This window comes from Heteronotia binoei, chromosome 13 (assembly GCF_032191835.1).
Source record: "Heteronotia binoei isolate CCM8104 ecotype False Entrance Well chromosome 13, APGP_CSIRO_Hbin_v1, whole genome shotgun sequence".
Classification (NCBI taxonomy): Eukaryota; Metazoa; Chordata; class Lepidosauria; order Squamata; family Gekkonidae; genus Heteronotia; species Heteronotia binoei.
In genome coordinates, this window is record NC_083235.1 from 69,196,733 (window position 1) to 69,215,085 (window position 18,353).

The 18,353-nt window shown below is 44.4% G+C and overlaps 1 protein-coding gene across 1 annotated transcript in view; it reads right to left on the reverse strand.

The window, feature by feature from the left end:
* Positions 1-18,353, reverse strand: part of FBF1 (Fas binding factor 1) — a 64,488-nt gene that overhangs the window by 19,491 nt on the left and 26,644 nt on the right. Inside the window, exons 11-19 of the mRNA XM_060252106.1 lie at positions 13,920-14,019; positions 13,395-13,829; positions 11,317-11,394; positions 10,866-10,963; positions 9,620-9,678; positions 7,593-7,748; positions 6,043-6,143; positions 4,214-4,420; positions 2,426-2,533 (exon numbers count right to left, since the gene is read on the reverse strand). Coding sequence (XP_060108089.1) covers positions 2,426-2,533; positions 4,214-4,420; positions 6,043-6,143; positions 7,593-7,748; positions 9,620-9,678; positions 10,866-10,963; positions 11,317-11,394; positions 13,395-13,829; positions 13,920-14,019 — 1,342 coding nt within the window. The remainder of the gene's footprint in view (positions 1-2,425; positions 2,534-4,213; positions 4,421-6,042; positions 6,144-7,592; positions 7,749-9,619; positions 9,679-10,865; positions 10,964-11,316; positions 11,395-13,394; positions 13,830-13,919; positions 14,020-18,353) is intronic.

Below are 18,353 nucleotides of genomic sequence, written 5' to 3' on the forward strand. Positions count from 1 at the left end.
AACATTAGCACTCATTGGTCTTAAAGGGAACTGGGCAAAGGAAGCTCTGGCTCTTTTCTGTCTTCCCCAGGACAGGGAGGAGCCTCAACCAATAGAAGGAAGAGAGACTTCGCTCAGTAGCTCTGCAGTGCAATTGAGAGAGCCTGGCAAAACAAGCTATTCCTCCCCAACTTTCTCCCCAAGGGAGGAGCCTCAAAATAGAGATTTTGCTCTGTAGCTTCAGTTCAGCATGGCTGGCAAAGCAAGCTGGGATGCAGAAAGAAGTAAAAGAGAAGAAGGAAGCAGATAACAGCCAGTTGTTCAGGGGCCTGATAGGAGCCCTCCAGGGGGCTTGATTTGGCCCTTGGGCTGCATGTTTGACACCCATGATCTATGCTGTCAAGAACTTATCCAGGGAGCTAGTTTTATTATATTCTGTGTGCTTGAACCTGTCGCTGGAACAACGCTGCTTTAAAAAAAATTCTTTAATTTTTTTAATAAAGCTTTAGTCTGCTTGGTGGTATGTTGCTGCGGTTCTACCAGACCAAACCCAGGCTAGACTTGGCTTTGTTATTGCAGAGAGGCTTGCTCCAGAGTCTCAGGTTGGGGACAGGGAAACAAATCTCTCAGACGAAGGTGGGTCAGCCTTGGCAGCAGCTGTGCACTGGAAGCACTCAGCATGGCAGGTGGATAAATGCTTGTCAAGATATCTGATGACTAGGCCCTGGGGTTGCCATGAGACCTCTCTCTTAAAAGCAGCCACCTTTGGCTGAATGTGCTGTTTTAGAACCTACACAGTTGGCAGCATCCTCCGGTTCTTGCTATTCACTGTCAGGACACTTTCCTTTTTTATTTTTTTTTTTGTTTTGGTTTTTTCATCTGTGCCAGAAAGCCTTGATCCGTTTCGTTTCGTGTTTCTAAACTTGGAGCTGTGCTTTTCCAAACTAAGAATGCTCACAGTCTATGGAAGATTAAATTTATGGAAAATGAAACTTTCATTTTCAATACAATGGGTAAGCAGTCAGCCTATTTTTACAAGTGAAGGTCAGCCTAGGAACCTGAACTAAAACTGACGAAGTCTGTGGAGAACTCATCCTCAAAGGAGACAGAACCTGTAGATTTTTCTTCCCTTTTGGGCAGAAAATGGTTTTGGCAAGGAGCAGTCATAAGAACATAAGAGAAGCCATGTTGGATCAGGCCAATGGCCCATCCAGTCCAACACTCTGTGTCACACAGTGGCCAAAAAAATTATATATATACACACACACACACACACACACACACACACACACTGTGGCTAATAGCCACTGATGGACCTCTGCTCCATATTTTTATCCAATCCCCTCTTGAAGCTGTCTATGCTTGTAGCCGCCACTACCTCCTGTGGCAGTGAATTCCACATGTTAATAACCCTTTGGGTTAAGAAGTACTTCCTTTTATCCGTTTTAAACTGACTGCTCAGCAATTTCATCGAATGCCCACGAGTTCTTGTATTGTGAGAAAGGGAGAAAAGTACTTCTTTCTCTACTTTCTCCATCCCATGCATCATCTTATAAACCTCTATCATCTCACCCCGCAGTCGATGTTTCTCCAAGCTAAAGAGCCCCAAGCGTTTCAACCACAGTGAGAATGCCTATCCCATTCTTTATCTGATCATATCTGTCTTTCTTATTAAAGAATATCAGGTCAGGCAGATGTAAGGAACAGAAGGAGTCACTTCACATTTTTAAGTCATTTCCCATGGAATATAAATACATTTTGTGCTTAGTAAAGAATGTGCTGAACAGCTGGCAGGGAGCTGAGGTGGCAGTGACAGAGCATGGAGCACTACAGGAAAGCAATCTGAGAACACATCTGTCTCATCAGGTTTTTTTTTGCACCATTAAGAACATATGAAAACTGTTCATATACAAATGAATAGTTTGTCAACTTCACTTGTACTGCGCAATCCACTAGCCAGTTTACAAAAAAAAAGCATGAGCCAGAAAACTTAGGTACACCAAAATGTCAGTACTAACGTTGATTCTTTTGGGTGTGAGCTGGACACTTGGCCATCCAAGCTTCCAAAAGTGAGCTTAAAGTAGTCATCTGCTATTGGCTCAAGCTCCGCAAGTGGCATTTCTGACCAATGTGATCATCAGATGATCGATTCGGAATCTTCAGGCCAGAGCCTCAACCCTTCCAGTGTTTGCTAAAGACGTCCAGATGCAGAGGGGCAAGGCTCTAACCTCCATTTGCATCTCTTCCTTTTTCTTGTCTAACTTCCATCTCACGAAAGCGGAGCAGCGCAGAGGCTCTGTTTCTCGGCAACTTGTCTTTCTCACCTGGGCACCACGGATATAGCCACAAAACTATTCTTGCTTTTCTCCCAGTTGTGCTCCCCAGTTCCGAGCTCTGACTCCTATTCCTGATTTGGGATCTGGTCCACAGGAGCGGCAGCAATTACCTGGTATAAGAGGTGGCGCTGGTCACAGCGTCGATCTCCTGATCCTTTAGCCGTTTTAACTGCTGTAGTTGTTCTTCGTGGTCCTTATGCATCTGCTGGATGGATGTCCTGTGGGTCCAAGGGAAAAAAAAACACAATTGAACCCTCTGAAGCTGGGCACTCTGGAATGGCCTGTACAGAGAGCAGAGTTTCTCTGCATCATTTGACCAGTTCCGCAGGGCCTGCAAGACCACCCTCTTTAAGCTGCCGTTCACGGACTGCTGATTCATGATTGTTCAATAAAGGGATCCGCCAACATGGTTCTGTTTAAGGACCCTCGTTATCGTGTAAACTGACAGGAATAGCGCCAGGAACATCATTGCTACTGTCAGATTAAGTTAATGGTGTACTGGCTTGTTTTTAAATAATGCTAATTTTAAAGTTTGTATATTTACTGTATTGTATATTTACGAATGTTGTTAGCCACCCTGAGCCTGCTCCGGCGGGGAGGGTGGGATATGAATAAAATTTTATTATTATTATTTGCTCCAAAATTAATGTTATGTTTATTCATTTAGATACGTACTGGTAAAACAAGGCACAAGGATTTCAAGGCCCATAGAAATGTGCATATCTGACGATATGTAACTTTTGGGAACAGGAAAACAAATCCTATTCTAGGGGCAGCCAAACTGTGTCTCGGGGGTGACATGCAGCTCTTTCATGCATATTGTGTGGCTCTGAGAGCTTGAGGAGGAACTTAATGCAGGCTTAGTCTTAAGTAAGCATGCTTAGCATTGGGACCCTAGTCAGCCTATGAGCACTGATCCATAGGTAGGTGATTATTTCCACCGTGTGTGTAGTGGGGAAGGAGGGGAACAGAGACAGGTTTGCAAGCTCCTCTCCTCCACCACAGAGGTGGCCCGGGAGACCCAGAGAGGGGAAAGAGATCACATGAGCTGAGGGAGCCATTGGAAGGAGGGACAGAATGAAAGAGGGCAGTACAGGGTTCCTCCTTAGTTTCACAGCTCTTGAACATATGAAGCTGCCTTCTACTGAATCAGACTCTCGGTCCATCAAAGTCAGTATTGTCTTCTCAGACTGGCAGCGGCTCTCCAGGGTCTCAAGCTGAGTTTTTTCACACCTATTTGCCTGGACTCTTTTTTGGAGATGCCAGGGATTGAACCTGGGACCTTCTGCTTCCCAAGCAGATGCTCTACCACTGAGCCACCGTCCCTCCCCCTCTTGTAGGAGTTGCTGGTGTCAAGGCAAAAACAGTGGTCGTTGATTTATATGGTACATGCATGTTTCCTTCTCCCACTGAAGCCAAAAAATAATTCCCTAACTTTTCCCTACACTGGTCTTATGGAGACTGTTATTCCCAGTTTCTGTTTGTTTGGGTTTTTTAAAAGTATCCTTCTAGCATGGTCATGTTGTAAAGTGCATACATATGTATTTTATCTTTCTGTGCAAAGGAAGTATTAAGAGTTTTAATAAAGACCTGTGTGTCATATTTGTTAATATCTTTTGGCTCTCAAACATCTGACATTTATTCTATTTATTCTATGTGACTCTTACATTAAGCAAGTTTGGCCATCCCTGTCCTATTCAGAAGTCTCACTGCGGCTAAACTAATAATTTGCAAGAAATGAATGGTTCTACTGCAATAGGTCAGCCAGGTTTTTGAAGGACTCAAAATTAAAGTACTTTGTTCTTGTGGTTTGCTGTGTGCTCTGTAAAAGCCTCTTCAAGCCAAAGGCCAATTGCTGTCTCCCCTCCCCCCCACCGCCCGGCGCCCCCCACTTTTACCGCTGAAGCTTTCGGAGCCTGTCAAACTCCTTGACCTTCTCCTGCTCCATCTCTGTCAGTCTGTGCTGATGTTGGGCCAGTAGCTCGGATTTGGCTTGTTCTGCGCTCTGGCAATAGGAGAGGTATTGCTGCCCCAGCTCCTGGTTCTCTTGCCTCAAGCGCTCCTCCCGCTGGCGGTACGAGTCCTCAATCACCTTTATGCGGTTCCTGTCCCAGAAAACAACCCCAGACATATTTAGGCGGGAAAAGAGGATGCAAGAGCCTCTCGTCTAACCGGAATTAGCAAATCGTTACAGACCTCTAAGTAAAGGGCTACTTTAGGGCTTAGTTTCTGGTTTGGAGATAATGATGTTTTTACTACTGTTACTCTTACAGTACCATCCTAAGAACAGCTTCCTGGGAGTAAGCCCCACTGAATCGACTCGAGGAGGATTCTGAATAGATTTGCTTAGGATGGCTCTCTTTTTATATGCTGAATGAGATCATACCACAGACAGCACATATTCAGCCAGTGCTGCACCAGCTACGCCGACTCCCTGGTGGAGTATAGAGTCAGGTTCAAGGTTTTGGCTTTGATCTTTAAGGCCCTGAGCAGTCTGGGAGCAATGTATCTACTGTCCTCAGCCAGGGCTAAGGCCTTCTCGGTTCCGGCTCCGACCTGAGGGAACTCTCTGCCAGACGACAGCAGGGCCCTGAGGGACCTTATGCAATTCTGCAGGGTCTGTACGGCAGAGATGTTCCGCTGGGGCTTTTGGGTTGAGGTCAAACAATACCGGGACCACGGAGGTTAACGATCAGGAAATGACAAAAAAGATACTCTCTGTGTTACAAACCAATATCAAAATACAATTGAAGTACTTTCCATTCGCAACATGGTATTACAATGTAAATTTCAGTGATAAATTCAGCGACAAATACCATCCAAAGCACACAACTTCACTATTGTCCATAAGACGATATCAGGTTCTTTCCAAACAATACAGTCCGATGATGCAAAACCGGTCTGTTTCGGATCTTTATGAGCCTTCCTTTGGGACCGTCTTATTAATTTTGAATGCAGTAGTCTGATGGTGCCTTATTTCTTTACTATACACTGTTTTCCAGGCTTTCTCTGATTTATTTTGTTACTAGAACGCTACTGTTCTTTCGCCATCTTTCAGCATTTCATTGCGCAATGGCTGAGGGCAGCAACGGTTTATTATCTGAGTGGCACATCTCTTTTTTTCCTGCCCCTACCAGACAATTTGTAAGTTTCCTTCTTCCCCCACTCCAGGATTTAAAGAAAACCTACAGGGCACCATCTGAGTTTTTACAATTTTCAGCTAATTTGTGTGTTGTTATTAATTTTATGTATTTTTAAACTAGGCTGTAAATTGCCCAGAGCCTGGCCCAAGCTGGGATGGGGTGATTAATTAAGTGTAATAAATAATACAAATTTTGAAAGCTTTGGAGTTGAGCGTCATCTTTAGGATGATAACGCCCAGCTCTGTAATTTTAATAAACAAGCGGTCAGAAATCACTGCCTGGACATTTTGGTCAAGTGAATGAGGGCAAGTAAGCTGAAATGAATTCAGACAAGAGAGAGGTTTCAAATTTAAAAAATTTAAGAAATTTCTTAAGCACATCCCTCCTGATAGTCTGAAAGTACAGAAGCAAAAAAATCTGTGGATTCAGTAGTTAGGGGATAGCAGAACATTTGCCAGTGGTTTACGGGCGGGCAGTAGAAAGTGCTCCAGGTGTACATGCCTATAAAAAAATCTTCTCATGTTTAACATAGATTTTAGGGGCAGGTACCCTGCAAGGAATCTGTGTGTCTTGGTAGCCAGTACCTGTGAGCATTCTCAATGAGTTCTAAGTCATCTCGATAATGCTGCTGTAGACTTTCCAGCAACAGTTTCTGCTGATTCTTCTCTAGCTCCAGCCAACGTACCTAAAAGGCAGATGCCAGAGAAATTACACGTTTATTCCCTTTTGATTCCTCCAAAGAGCTTAGGGCAAATTACATGGGCTTCCACCTTTTACTCACACAGCAACCTTGTGAGGTAGACTGGGACAAAAGACAGTGACTGGGCCAAAGTCACCCAACAGCTTTCTGTTTAAGCGAAGATTTGACTCCAAGTCTCACTGGTTTATCAATGACAACTCATTTGTCCTCTATGTAGTTCAGGTAGCCCATATCTATAAACATTTGCCATCTAAACACATTTGTGGTCATACAGTGCTTCCACAAGAAGAAAGTTAAGTGGGGAAGAAGAAGAAGAAGATATTGGATTTATATCCTGCCCTTCACTCCGAAGAGTCTCAGAGCGGCTCACAAACTCCTTTACCTTCTTCCCCCACAGCAGACACCCTGTGAGATGGGTGGGGCTGAGAGGGCTCTCATAGCAGCTGCCCTTTCAAGGACAGAGCTTCAGAGCGGCCTACAATCTCCTTTCCCTTCCTCCCCCACAACAGACACCCTGTGAGGTGGGTGGGGCTGAGAGGGCTCTCACAGCAGCTGCCCTTTCAAGGACAGAGCTTCAGAGCGGCCTACAATCTCCTTTCCCTTCCTCCCCCACAACAGACACCCTGTGAGGTGGGTGGGGCTGAGAGGGCTCTCACAGCAGCTGCCCTTTCAAGGACAACCTCTGCCAGAGCTATGGCTGACCCAAGGCCATGCTAGCAGGTGCAAGTGGAGGAGTGGGGAATCAAACCTGGTTCTCCCAGATAAGAAGAAGATATTGGATTTATATCCCACCCTGAAGAGTCTCAGAGTGGCTCACAATCTCCTTTCCCTCCCCCCCCTCACAACAGACACCCTGTGAGGTAGATGAAGATATTGGATTTATATCCCACCCTCCACTCCGAAGAGTCTCAGAGCGGCTCACAATTTCCTTTATCTTCTTCCCCCACAACAGACACCCTGTGAGGTGGGTGGGGCTGAGAGGGCTCTCATAGCAGCTGCCCTTTCAAGGACAGAGCTTCAGAGCGGCCTACAGTCTCCTTTCCCTTCCTCCCCCACGACAGACACCCTGTGAGGTGGGTGGGTCTGGAGAGGGCTCTCCCAGCAGCTGCCCTTTCAAGGACAACCTCTGCCAGAGCTTTGGCTGACCCAAGGCCATGCCAGCAGGTGCAAGTGGAGGAGTGGGGAATCAAACCCGGTTCTCCCCCCACAACAGACACCCTGTGAGGTGGGTGGGGCTGAGAGGGCTCTCCCAGCAGCTGCCCTTTCAAGGACAACCTCTGCCAGAGCTTTGGCTGACCCAAGGCCATGCCAGCAGGTGCAAGTGGAGAAGTGGGGAATCAAACCCGGATCTCCCAGATAAGAGTCCGCAAGCTTAACCACTCTCACCAAGCTGGAGCTCTTTTGTCCTCAGCATGATCATCTGGTTACGTTTACCTGGCCTTCCAGTTCCACAAGGCGAGTCTGGGCACTCAGGAGCTCTGCCTGGTAGCTTGCAACACTCTCTCGCAGTTGTGCCTGCACGCTGGCCATTTTTTTCTCATTTTCACTGGTAATGGATGAACTCAACGCAAGGGGCTCTGAGTGCAGAAGCTGCAAAGGGACAGCAGAGCAGGGAAAGGAGACAGAAACAAAAGCCATTTTAGCAAGTGGTGTTAAGGATACACCCCTACTAAACACTGTTCATGATTTATAAAAAGCAGAGAACCATTTGAGAATGGAATGAATATTCTTCTAGTGTTGCTCTTTTATTTCATTTGTAAACAGGAAGAAATTCATATGTTGCAGAAAACATCCACTGGAATGTGCCGGCGATTAGCTCGTGCATTTGCCTTATTTTCTGTAACAGAACAACTCGCTGGAGAGGAATTCCTGCTGGAGGAACCTACAAGCACAGGAGAAAAGGACTGCTTTGGAGAGTCCTGTGCTCACAGAAAATAGTTTGAGAACTGGATATGTAAGGGGTCCCCAAGAGAACAATGGAATCTCCTTTCTGGAAGTCTATATGAAGAGAATAGCCATGAGACAATGCTTTAAATCAGGACAATCTGCAAACACAGAGTGTTATGCTAGGTTGTGGCAGTTCCCATAAGGGATGGGCACAAACTGGCTCACAAATTAAAGTTCGTCATGAATTTTGGCTGTTTGTGGTTCACAAAGTGATGTTTGCAAATTGAAGAGCCATCATAAACTTTCATGAATTTTAAGGCAGTTCATGGTGTTTCGTAAAGAGCAGAAAGTGTGTGTGGGGGGTTAAATGGCTTGGAACCATTTAAACCCCTGCTTTCTACTCCCCATGAAAAGCAGCTCGGAGATAAACCATGTATCGGTTTGTGGTTCAGCCACAAAAAACACAGTTCATGCCCATCCCTAGTTCCCACCATGCTCAGATTTAAAGAGAATCTCTTCCCAATGCAACACAACTCTATTTATTATTATTACTATTATTTTCATTTATAATCCACCTTTCCCACTGGTACCCAGGGTGGATTACATATAAAACTTTCAATCAGTAAGCACGTACGTCTGTTTAAGGCAATAAGACAATCAGTGTAGGAAATCTTATCCCTAGTAAAAGTTACCTTCCTCAGATGAGCCATTATACCAAAGCTTGACCCGTTTGCAGGATGGCACTTTCAGAACGCTTCGCTTAGATGAGTGAAGCTGTCCACAGTGGAACACAGCAGGAGAGGCAGTCCTGCAGGTATGCGACCAAAGCCCTGGGGAGGGACGGTGGCTCAGTGGTAGAGCATCTGCTTGGGAAGCAGAAGGTCCCAGGTTCAATCCCCGGAATCTCCAAAAAAGGGTCCAGGCAAATAGGTGTGAAAAACCTCAGCTTGAGACCCTGGAAAGCCGCTGCCAGTCTGAGAAGACAATACTGACTTTGATGGACTGAGGGTCTGATTTAGTATAAGGCAGCTTCATATGTTCATGGGGAGGGACGGTGGCTCAGTGGTAGAGCATCTGCTTGGGAAGCAGAAGGTCCCAGGTTCAATCCCCGGCAACTCCAAAAAAGGGTCCAGGCAAATAGGTGTGAAAAACCTCAGCTTGAGACCCTGGAGAGCCGCTGCCAGTCTGAGTAGACAATACTGACTTTGATGGACCAAGGGTCTGATTCACTATAAGGCAGCTTCATATGTTCATGGGGAGGGACGGTGGCTCAGTGGTAGAGCATCTGCTTGGGAAGCAGAAGGTCCCAGGTTCAATCCCCGGCATCTCCAAAAAGGGGTCCAGGCAAATAGGTGTGAAAAACCTCAGCTTGAGACCCTGGAGAGCCGCTGCCAGTCTGAGAAGACAATACTGACTTTGATGGACCAAGGATCTGATTCAGTATAAGGCAGCTTCATAGGTTCATATGTTCAAGCCTTTTGGGGTTTTGTAGGTGATAAAGAATACTCTGAATTTGAACCTTATCTTTTCCATTTATTTCTCTCCAACAGAAATATAATATCACCCTTACCTACCTGTGTGAGTGCTGGAATCTGAAGCCCTTCTTGAACTCCATGCAAAGAAGCTGCAGGTGCTGGAAATTCAAAAAAATAAAAATACAGCTATAGTAATGTGTTTAGATACCTTCCTAGTGTAGCAATATGACAGCTCTCTGTTAGCTTAGGTTTTCAATGGTGAAAGAGACAAAGAGCACCTATTAGGTATTGAGAAAAACTGCCTTCTCTATAGCAGCCCCGTATACTATAGTCTAGCATTTTTCTTACTATTGTTTTGGCACCAGGCAAAAACCAGTCCTGCTCTTCCATGATTTTGGCGTTTAATGAGTTACATCGTAAAGGGGATGTATGAATTAAAATTTAACAATACAATCCACAGAATTTGAATTCAGAGAATTTGATTTACCTGTTGCTTCATTTCTTTTGTTTAAATCTCTGCCTGCTGTTCAGTTACAGAGTTCTTCTTGTACATGTTTAAGGCTTTTATTGTAAAATGCCTTGAATGCGTATTTTGTAGAAAGGCAGTGCAGAAGTATTTTAAATGCAAAAAAACTAGAGCATATTTTTATGTATAGCCTTGCTTTATTGCTGAGACTAAAGGAAGATTACATATTTTTAAAAAACCCGTCACACACTGTAAAACAGCCAATGAACAATGAATTTGGACGACATAATTAGAATACAAACTATAAACTACCTAGGCAAGATATAGCAAGGAGAAGAAAGAAGGAGAAGAAAGAAGGAGGAGGAAGAAGGAGGAGGAAGGACTGCAGATTTATACCCTGCTCTTCTCTCTGAATCAGAGACTCAGAGCAGCTTACAATCTCCTATATCTTCTCCCCCCTACAACAGACACCCTGTGATGTGGGTGCGGCTGAGAGGGCTCTCACAGCAGCTGGCCTTTCAAGGACAGCTCCTGCGATAGCTATGACTAACCCAAGTTCATTCCAGCAGCTGCAAGTATAGGAGTCGGGAATCAAATCCGGTTCTCCCAGATAACAGTCTGCACACTTAACCACTACACCAAACTGGTAGAAGACAATGCAGTAAAAGCAAGATAATACCAAGAAAAACTATTGCAATAGACCACAGTCCTCCTGCTTCATTCTACTACAGTTCTAGGGGTGTGCATTTGACTATATCCAAGCTGGAAAAATATCAGTATTTCTGATAAGTATACAATGGAACTAGGAGGAATTCAAACCAATCCATGATGGAGGTACATTGGGGATGCCGATTCCCTGAGCTGGAGTTTGAATCTTACCTGCCTTAACGTTATCTGCAAAGGGAGTTCCTCTCCTAGAACTGGATGAAACAACAGGAGCAGCTTCTTCCTGAGCATTTAACAATGTCACGGGAGGCCTTTGGGAAGGGAACAGATTTGTAATATCAACATCTTTCACCATGTACTGTGGAATAGGTACCAACCTCTGGTTTTGTTAAAATGATCACTCCACCGTTTAGGGCACATAATCAAGGTCAATCAGGGAAGCACAGAAGCTGTTTAACTTACGGGAACATTTTCATTATTCTATGTTAGATTAATGCTTTTTACTCTGGAGTAATCTAAAGCTTTCTTACAATTGTCAGTAACTTCCCTATACAAGCACATACAAAATATTGAAGATGATCTCTGAAAAGATCCATCCTTCCCCCCTTTCATTCATTTATTTATTCCTCATGTACATATACTGTAAATATCCAGTAATACTTACCCAGGCTCTTTCAGTGAGGCAACCTTGTTTGCACGGACATCTGACCGCTGTGGCTTTCGTGTGGCAGTAGCAGGGTGGCTGGTAAAAATAAGAACAAAAAAACCTGCCCTGAATAAAACAGACATTTGACCTTTGTGCAGTCCCAACAGCCACTTCTCAAGCGTATCTGAGTTGGGAGGGGAGATTAAACTAAATAACATACAGCAGGGGTGGCCAACGGTAGTTCTCCAGATGTTTTTTGCCTACAACTCCCATCAGTCCCAGGCAGCATGGCCAATGGCTGGGGCTGATGGGAGTTGGAGGGAAAAAACATCTGGAGAGCTACCGTTGGCCACCCCTGAGTTACAGTATGTCACAGAAGTGAGTACACCGCCTCACGTTTTGTAAATATTTAAGTATATCTTTTCATGTGACAACACTGAAGAAATGACACTTGGCTACAATGTAAAGTAGTGAGTCTACAGCTTGTATAGCAGTGTAAATATGCTGTCCCCTCAAAATTATGCAACGCACAGCTATTAATGTCTAAACTGCTGACAACAAGAGTACACCCCTAAGTGGTAATGTCCAAATGAGGCCCAAAGTGTCAATATTTTGTGTGGCCACCATTATTTTCCAGCACTGCCTTAACCCTCCTGGGCATAGAGTTCACCAGAGCTTCACAGGTTGCCACTGGAGTCCTCTTCCACTCCTCCATGACGACGTCACGTAGCTGGTGGATGTTAGAGACCTTGCGCACCTCCACCTTCCGTTTCAGGATGCCCCACAGATGCTCAATAGGGTTTAGGTCTAGAGACATGCTTGGCCAGTCCATCACCTTTACCCTCAGCTTCTTTAGCAAGGCAGTGGTCGTTTTGGAGGTGTGTTTGGGGTCGTTATCATGGTGGAATACTGTCCTGCGGCCCATTCTCCGAAGGGAGGGGATCATGCTCTGCTTCAGTATGTCACAGTACATGTTGGCATTCATGGTTCCCTCAGTGAACTGTAGCTCCCCAGTGCCGGCAGCACTCATGCAGCCCCAGACCATGGCATTCCCACCACCATGCTTGACTGTAGGCAAGACACACTTGTCTTTGTGCTCCTCATTTGGTTGCCGCCACACACGCTTGACACCATCTGAACCAAATAAGTTTATCTTGGTCTCATCGGACCACAGGACATGGTTCCAGAAATCCATGTCCTTAGTGTGCTTGTCTGCAGCAAACCATTTGTGGGCTTTCTTGTGCATCATCTTAAGAAGAGGCTTCCTTCTGGGACGGCAGCCCTGCAGACCAATTTGATGCAGCATGCGGCGTATGGTCTGAGCACTGACAGGCTGACCCCCCACCCCTTCAATCTCTGTAGCAATGCTGACAACACTCATACGTCTATTTCCCAAAGCCAACCTCTGGATATGACACTGAGCACGGGCACTCAACTTCTTTGGTTGACCATGGTGAGGCCTGTTCTGAGCGGAACCTGTCCTGTTAAACCGCTGTATGGTCTTGGCCACTGTGCTGCAGCTCAGTTTCAGGGCCTTGGCAATCTTCTTATAGCCTAGGCCATCTTCATGTAGAGCAACAATTCATTTTTTCAGATCCTCAGAGAGTTCATTGCCATGGGGTGCCAGGTGGAACTTCCAGTGACCAGTATGAGGGAGTCAGAGCAACAACCTGCTCCCCCTGTCACACCTGATACCTTGTATCACTAATGAGTCACATGACACCAGGGAGGGGAAACGGCTACTAGGGCCCCATTTGGACATTATCACTTAGGGGTGTACTCACTTTTGTTGCCAGCAGTTTAGACATTAACGGCTGTGTGTTGCGTAATTTTGAGGGGACAGCACATTCACACTGTTATATAAGCTGTAGACTCACTACTTTACACTGTAGCCAAGTGTCGTTTCTTCAGTGTTGTCCCGTGAAAAGATGTACTTAGATATTTACAAAATGTGGGGGGGTGTACTCACTTCTGTGACATACTGTAATTGTAATGCACAACAAAAATGACTGGCCTTGGTTGATGGTTCTCTGTTTACAGATTCTGAAGAACTGAAAGTGCAGAAAGCCAAGAAGTGAAGAGACCTCTGATGGTACCTGGAAAGAAGAACAGGGGCCACTTCTCCATATCTCGCAGGGTCTGAGGGTTCAGCTCTCTTCTCCTCTACCTTTTCCTGAGCTTGAGTGCTTGAGATTTCAGCTTTTTTCTGAGATAAGACATTACTCAGCCAGCTGTCACCATCGTCTTTCATGGGTTCAGGCTTCTGTGTTCCTTCTTCAGCTGCTAACTTGGATCTTGTTTGAAGGGGATGCTCATCATCAGAAGGACTAGAGGATATCTCCAGAGCAGCTCCTCTAAGGTCACCCTTCTTAAATTCCTTTGGTGGAGAAGAAGGTGGTGAGTCAAAATCTTCATCTTTCAGTCCCAGCCAATCAGCTCCAGTCTTGCTGCGGATGGGGCTAGCAGATACTGGGGTGGAAGGTTTGGATCTCTGGCCTGTTTTCAGCTCACTGAGGTTCTCAGAGGAAAACCTGCAACAGGAAAGCCGTGTGTCAGACAGAATTACAGGTGCTACGATTTTACAAGCAGTGTCAAGGAAGAAAGCTATGTTTCATCATTACCTGGCAGACTGGTGTCTTGACTGCCGGCCCTCTGGAGCAGAGGCCACAGTGGGTTGGTAGGCTCCAAAAGTGAACTCATCTCCCCAAGAATCTTCCTTATCTGTAAAGATAAGAGCACATCTTGAGAGTTAAGTTGGTTAAATGCATATCCAAGTGTTTATCTGCTTTCACTACAGACTTCAGAGACTCCAGAGTCAGAAGAGACCAGTAGGGAAGAACATATTATGTGGTTCACAAGCAACAAAAGTCCAAGGTTCAATCCCTGGCATCTGCAGTTAATAGAATCCGGTTGTAGCTTGATGTAAAAGTCCTCCCACCTGTTCCTGGACAAGGGTCTGACTTAGTATAAAGCAGTTTAATCTGTTCTTAAGGTATTTGTTTTCCTTATTATTGCATGACTGCAGATAAATGTTTATGACTATGATAAGCATGCATGTATCTTGAAGACTCAGAAACCAGAAGGAAAAGAAAAGGAACCATTATACTTTGAAATCGCTAGAAATCCAGTGGTTTTATTCTACAGACTTATAACACTGATGTTTGACACTTTTTTTTTCTGTTTCAAAAGACTACATGATACAAGGGCTTCCATTTCTAGTGATACAGCAGTCTTTACTAGAGGAAAACAACACAGCTTTAAATGGAGACCAAATGAGGTAGGCCTTGAAAAGTAAGTTTTGTCACCCTTATGAGTGCTATTGCATAGACTAGTCCATGCTTTAGCTTCCAAGCATCGAATCCCCAACTCAGCTCTAATGGCAATCCCTGAAATACAGTAGGAGGCAGCCAAGAGAGTTCTAAGGAAGTAGTGCAAAACAGTATCTAAACACTCATTTGCTGAGTCAGCCCATAAGGGAGCTCCATACAAAAACTGTGAAGCCACTTTGGCATCAAAAAGTTTGATTGCAGAGGGGACATATTGCCCACCTCTGGAAAAAAAGAAATGCAGGATTCCCTAGATCGTTCTCAGAGCTTTCCCTTTCATAAGGTCCATGTGATTCTTCCAATTAAGATTAGATTGAAATTTCAGACCCAAATAATTATAACCGGTTACTTGTGGAATCTTCCTCCCATTTAAGTACCACGCATGTGGAATAAATTGAGGGTTTTTTGGTAAAAACAACTATCTTAGATTTATCATAGTTGATGGTTACACCCTCGTTACTACAGTAGTTTCCAAATGCTGACAGTAAACGACGCATGCCCACTAGAGAGCGGGTAATCAGCAGGGTGTCGTCAGCATACGTTAGTGTGGCAATTGGAAGGTTTGCCAGCATGGGTGCATGCAAATTATGAAGCCTAAGATTGTCTGGAAGGTCATTTATAAAAAGATTAAATAAGGAGGGTGCCAAAACACAGCCTTGTCTGAGTCCCTTATGCAATTTAAAGGAATCTGGAAGCAGCTGCTTACTGGTTCATACTTGTGCTTCAGATTCATCACATAAAGGTCGAATTAGCCAAAGTAAGCGGGCATCTATACTATAGTTTGATAAGTTCCTGCCACAATCTGCTTCTAGGGACTGAATCAAATGCCATCTTTAGTTCCATAAATGCAACATATATTGAGCCCTATATAGATAGTGGCTATTAGCCACAGTGTGTGTGTATGTATAAAATTTTTTGCCACTGTGTGACACAGAGTGTTGGACTGGATGGGCCATTGGCCTGATCCAACATGGCTTCTCTTATGTTCTTATGTTTTTATGAGCCATTAGGAAAAGATGTATACTTCTTTATAAGATGCAGTAAAACAAAACAATGGTCTAAGGTGGAATATCCCGGCTGAAAGTCCACTTGCTCAGGGGCCAGTATAGACTTTTCTAACATCCAATTAGTCAACCTATTTAACAAATAGGAGGCATACAGCTTACCCACCACTGAGAGGAGACTGATTGGGTGATAATTCCCCAGATATGATCTGTCTCCTTTTTTGTAGATTGGGACTATAAATGCCTGCTTCCAGCTAGGTGGAATTTTGCCAGACTCATTTATCTTAGCAAAAACTTTCGCTAATATAGGGGTCCAGCAATTGGTCCTACTACGAATAAGATCTGAAGGTAAAAAATCAGGATTGGGAGCCCTCCCTGGTTTCATTTTGTTAATAAGGCTTTCTATTTCCTGTGTAGTAACTTCAGGCCGTAAGGGTAGTTCTTGAATACTAGATTGCGATGGGGCTATTGTTAGGTATGTAGACATATAAAGCTCAGAGAAATACTGAACCCAAGTTTGTGGGGGGATGGGATTCCTCATACTATATTGGTAACCTGCTTTAGAAACCAGGGACCAAAATCGTTTTGCATCCTTCCTCCTAGAGGCATCAATAAGATCCCATTCTTTTTGTATGTGCTGGTGTTTTTTTAGTTTTTATTAGATTTCTGTAAACCCTTTTAAGCTGAAGTAGGAATCTTAAAGTTTTGTAATTTCCGGAGGACCTAAAACTCCTACCTAACCTTTGGACAGCCCTCTTTAGCTGGCAACATTCCCCATCATACCAAGCATGCTTTCCCCTAGATTTAAAGGGATGCTTAGATACTTCAAAAATTGATTTAAAGGCTATCAAAAGGTCCCCAAATGCTTTTAAGACTTTAGCTGGATCAGGGTCATCTATGATTTCCAAAGTTAGCGTCTTTATCAAATCTGAGGACAATAAGGTATCAACTTCCAATTCACATTGAGGAGTCCACTTTCTTGCTGTTGTGGAGGAGATCTCCTGGCCTAGATTATATTCTGGAGAACTCGTGCCTAAAAAATTAATTAGCAACGTTAGTGAGAATGGAAGATGATCACCTAAATAAAAGGGTTCAACACATAAACCTCTAACTATTGAGACTAGATTAGATAAGACTAAAAAGTAGTCAATTAGACCGCATCCGTTATGAGAAATAAAAGTATAGTCACCACAAGAATCTATTTCTATCTGTGCCTGTCGCGTGTGCTCTCCTGCCTTCTTTGGTTTTACATATTCCAAGTCCTATTGTCCCTATATAGATCTTCTGACCATACCAGCCTACAGAAGAGCCTTCTTTTTAGCCAAGTTTAATGTGCTCCCAACTGCTGTTCTTAGTGTGCGCTACATGAGAAAGCCCCATTCTGAGAGATTTTGGGGTTGTGGATCCAGCTCTGCTGAAATCGTAGAACATGTGTTTTTTGTTTGCCAAAGGTATAACTACTTAAGAAAACAGTTTACCGACCCACTGATATCTGATATTGATCTGCCTGTAGCAAATAAGCTTCAGCTTTTGCTTGGTGGCTTTGCTTCAAACAATTTTATTAGTAACATATGGTAATCAATTTCAATTTCTTACATCATTAATAATTACTTTTTTTTCATCTATCCCATATATTACTTTCTACTCCCCCCTCCCCCCCATTACTTGATCCCCCGCCAGTGTTATATACTTAAAATCTTAATATTAAAAGTACCCCTAAGAACTTTTGCTTGGTGGCTTTGATCTAAGAGAGCCAGTTTGGTGTAGTGGTTAAGTGTGTGGACTCTTATCTGGGAGAACCGGGTTTGATTCCCCACTCCTCCACTTGCACCTGCTGGCATGGCCTTGGGTCAGCCATAACTCTGGCAGAGGTTGTCTTTGAAAGGGCAGCTGCTGTGAGAGCCCTCTCCAGCCCCACCCACCTCACAGGGTGTCTGTTGTGGGGGAGGAAGGTAAAGGAGATTGTGAGCCGCTCTGAGACTCTTCGGAGTGGAGGGCGGGATGTAAATCCAATATCTTCTGCAATATCTTCTAACCATCACAGTTTCAGTTGCAAAATTTCTTCTGGGAGTGTTTAGATTTAAGAGACAAGAGGAGGATTTTAAGAAAATGGGAAATGATGTTTTACGTTGTGCACGTTGCTGATTCTAAATGTTTATTTTGTAAATTCTGTAAAATCTTTATTGCTGATGAATTTTTTTTATTTCATCGCCATTTGCTTACGACCAAATGGCCTGTGAGCAATAAATATGTATGTACAGACTAGTCAATAGGTGCTCAAGAAACACGTTCAGCAGCACCTGACAGGGCAACTGCATGAGCTAGCTGGAGAAGGAATCTCAATAAGAAAATATATTTTTAAATTATTTAATAAGTGAAATTTACAAATACCAAAACATTAAATACTTGGAAACTATGCCATCCTCACAATAAATGTGCTAAAGGAGTAACAACTGTGCATTTATTGCACTGAAGACAGGGCTGGCCCTGCCGTCTGCCGCCCCCCCCCCCCCGCCGCCTCCCTCAAATTTTAATTCCTGGGAACAGCGGTGAAGTGAGCCCTCCTGGGCTCTCTAAAGGCCGACCCCTCCTGCCAATTAGCTGATCAACAGGTGAAACCGCGCGGGGGGTTCGGGGCTCCCACGCTGTCCCTCGGGCTCACTCAAGATCAGCATTTGGGCAGCAGCAGCGAGCCGGCCACTGAAAGAGTGGCCGTGCCACTTTC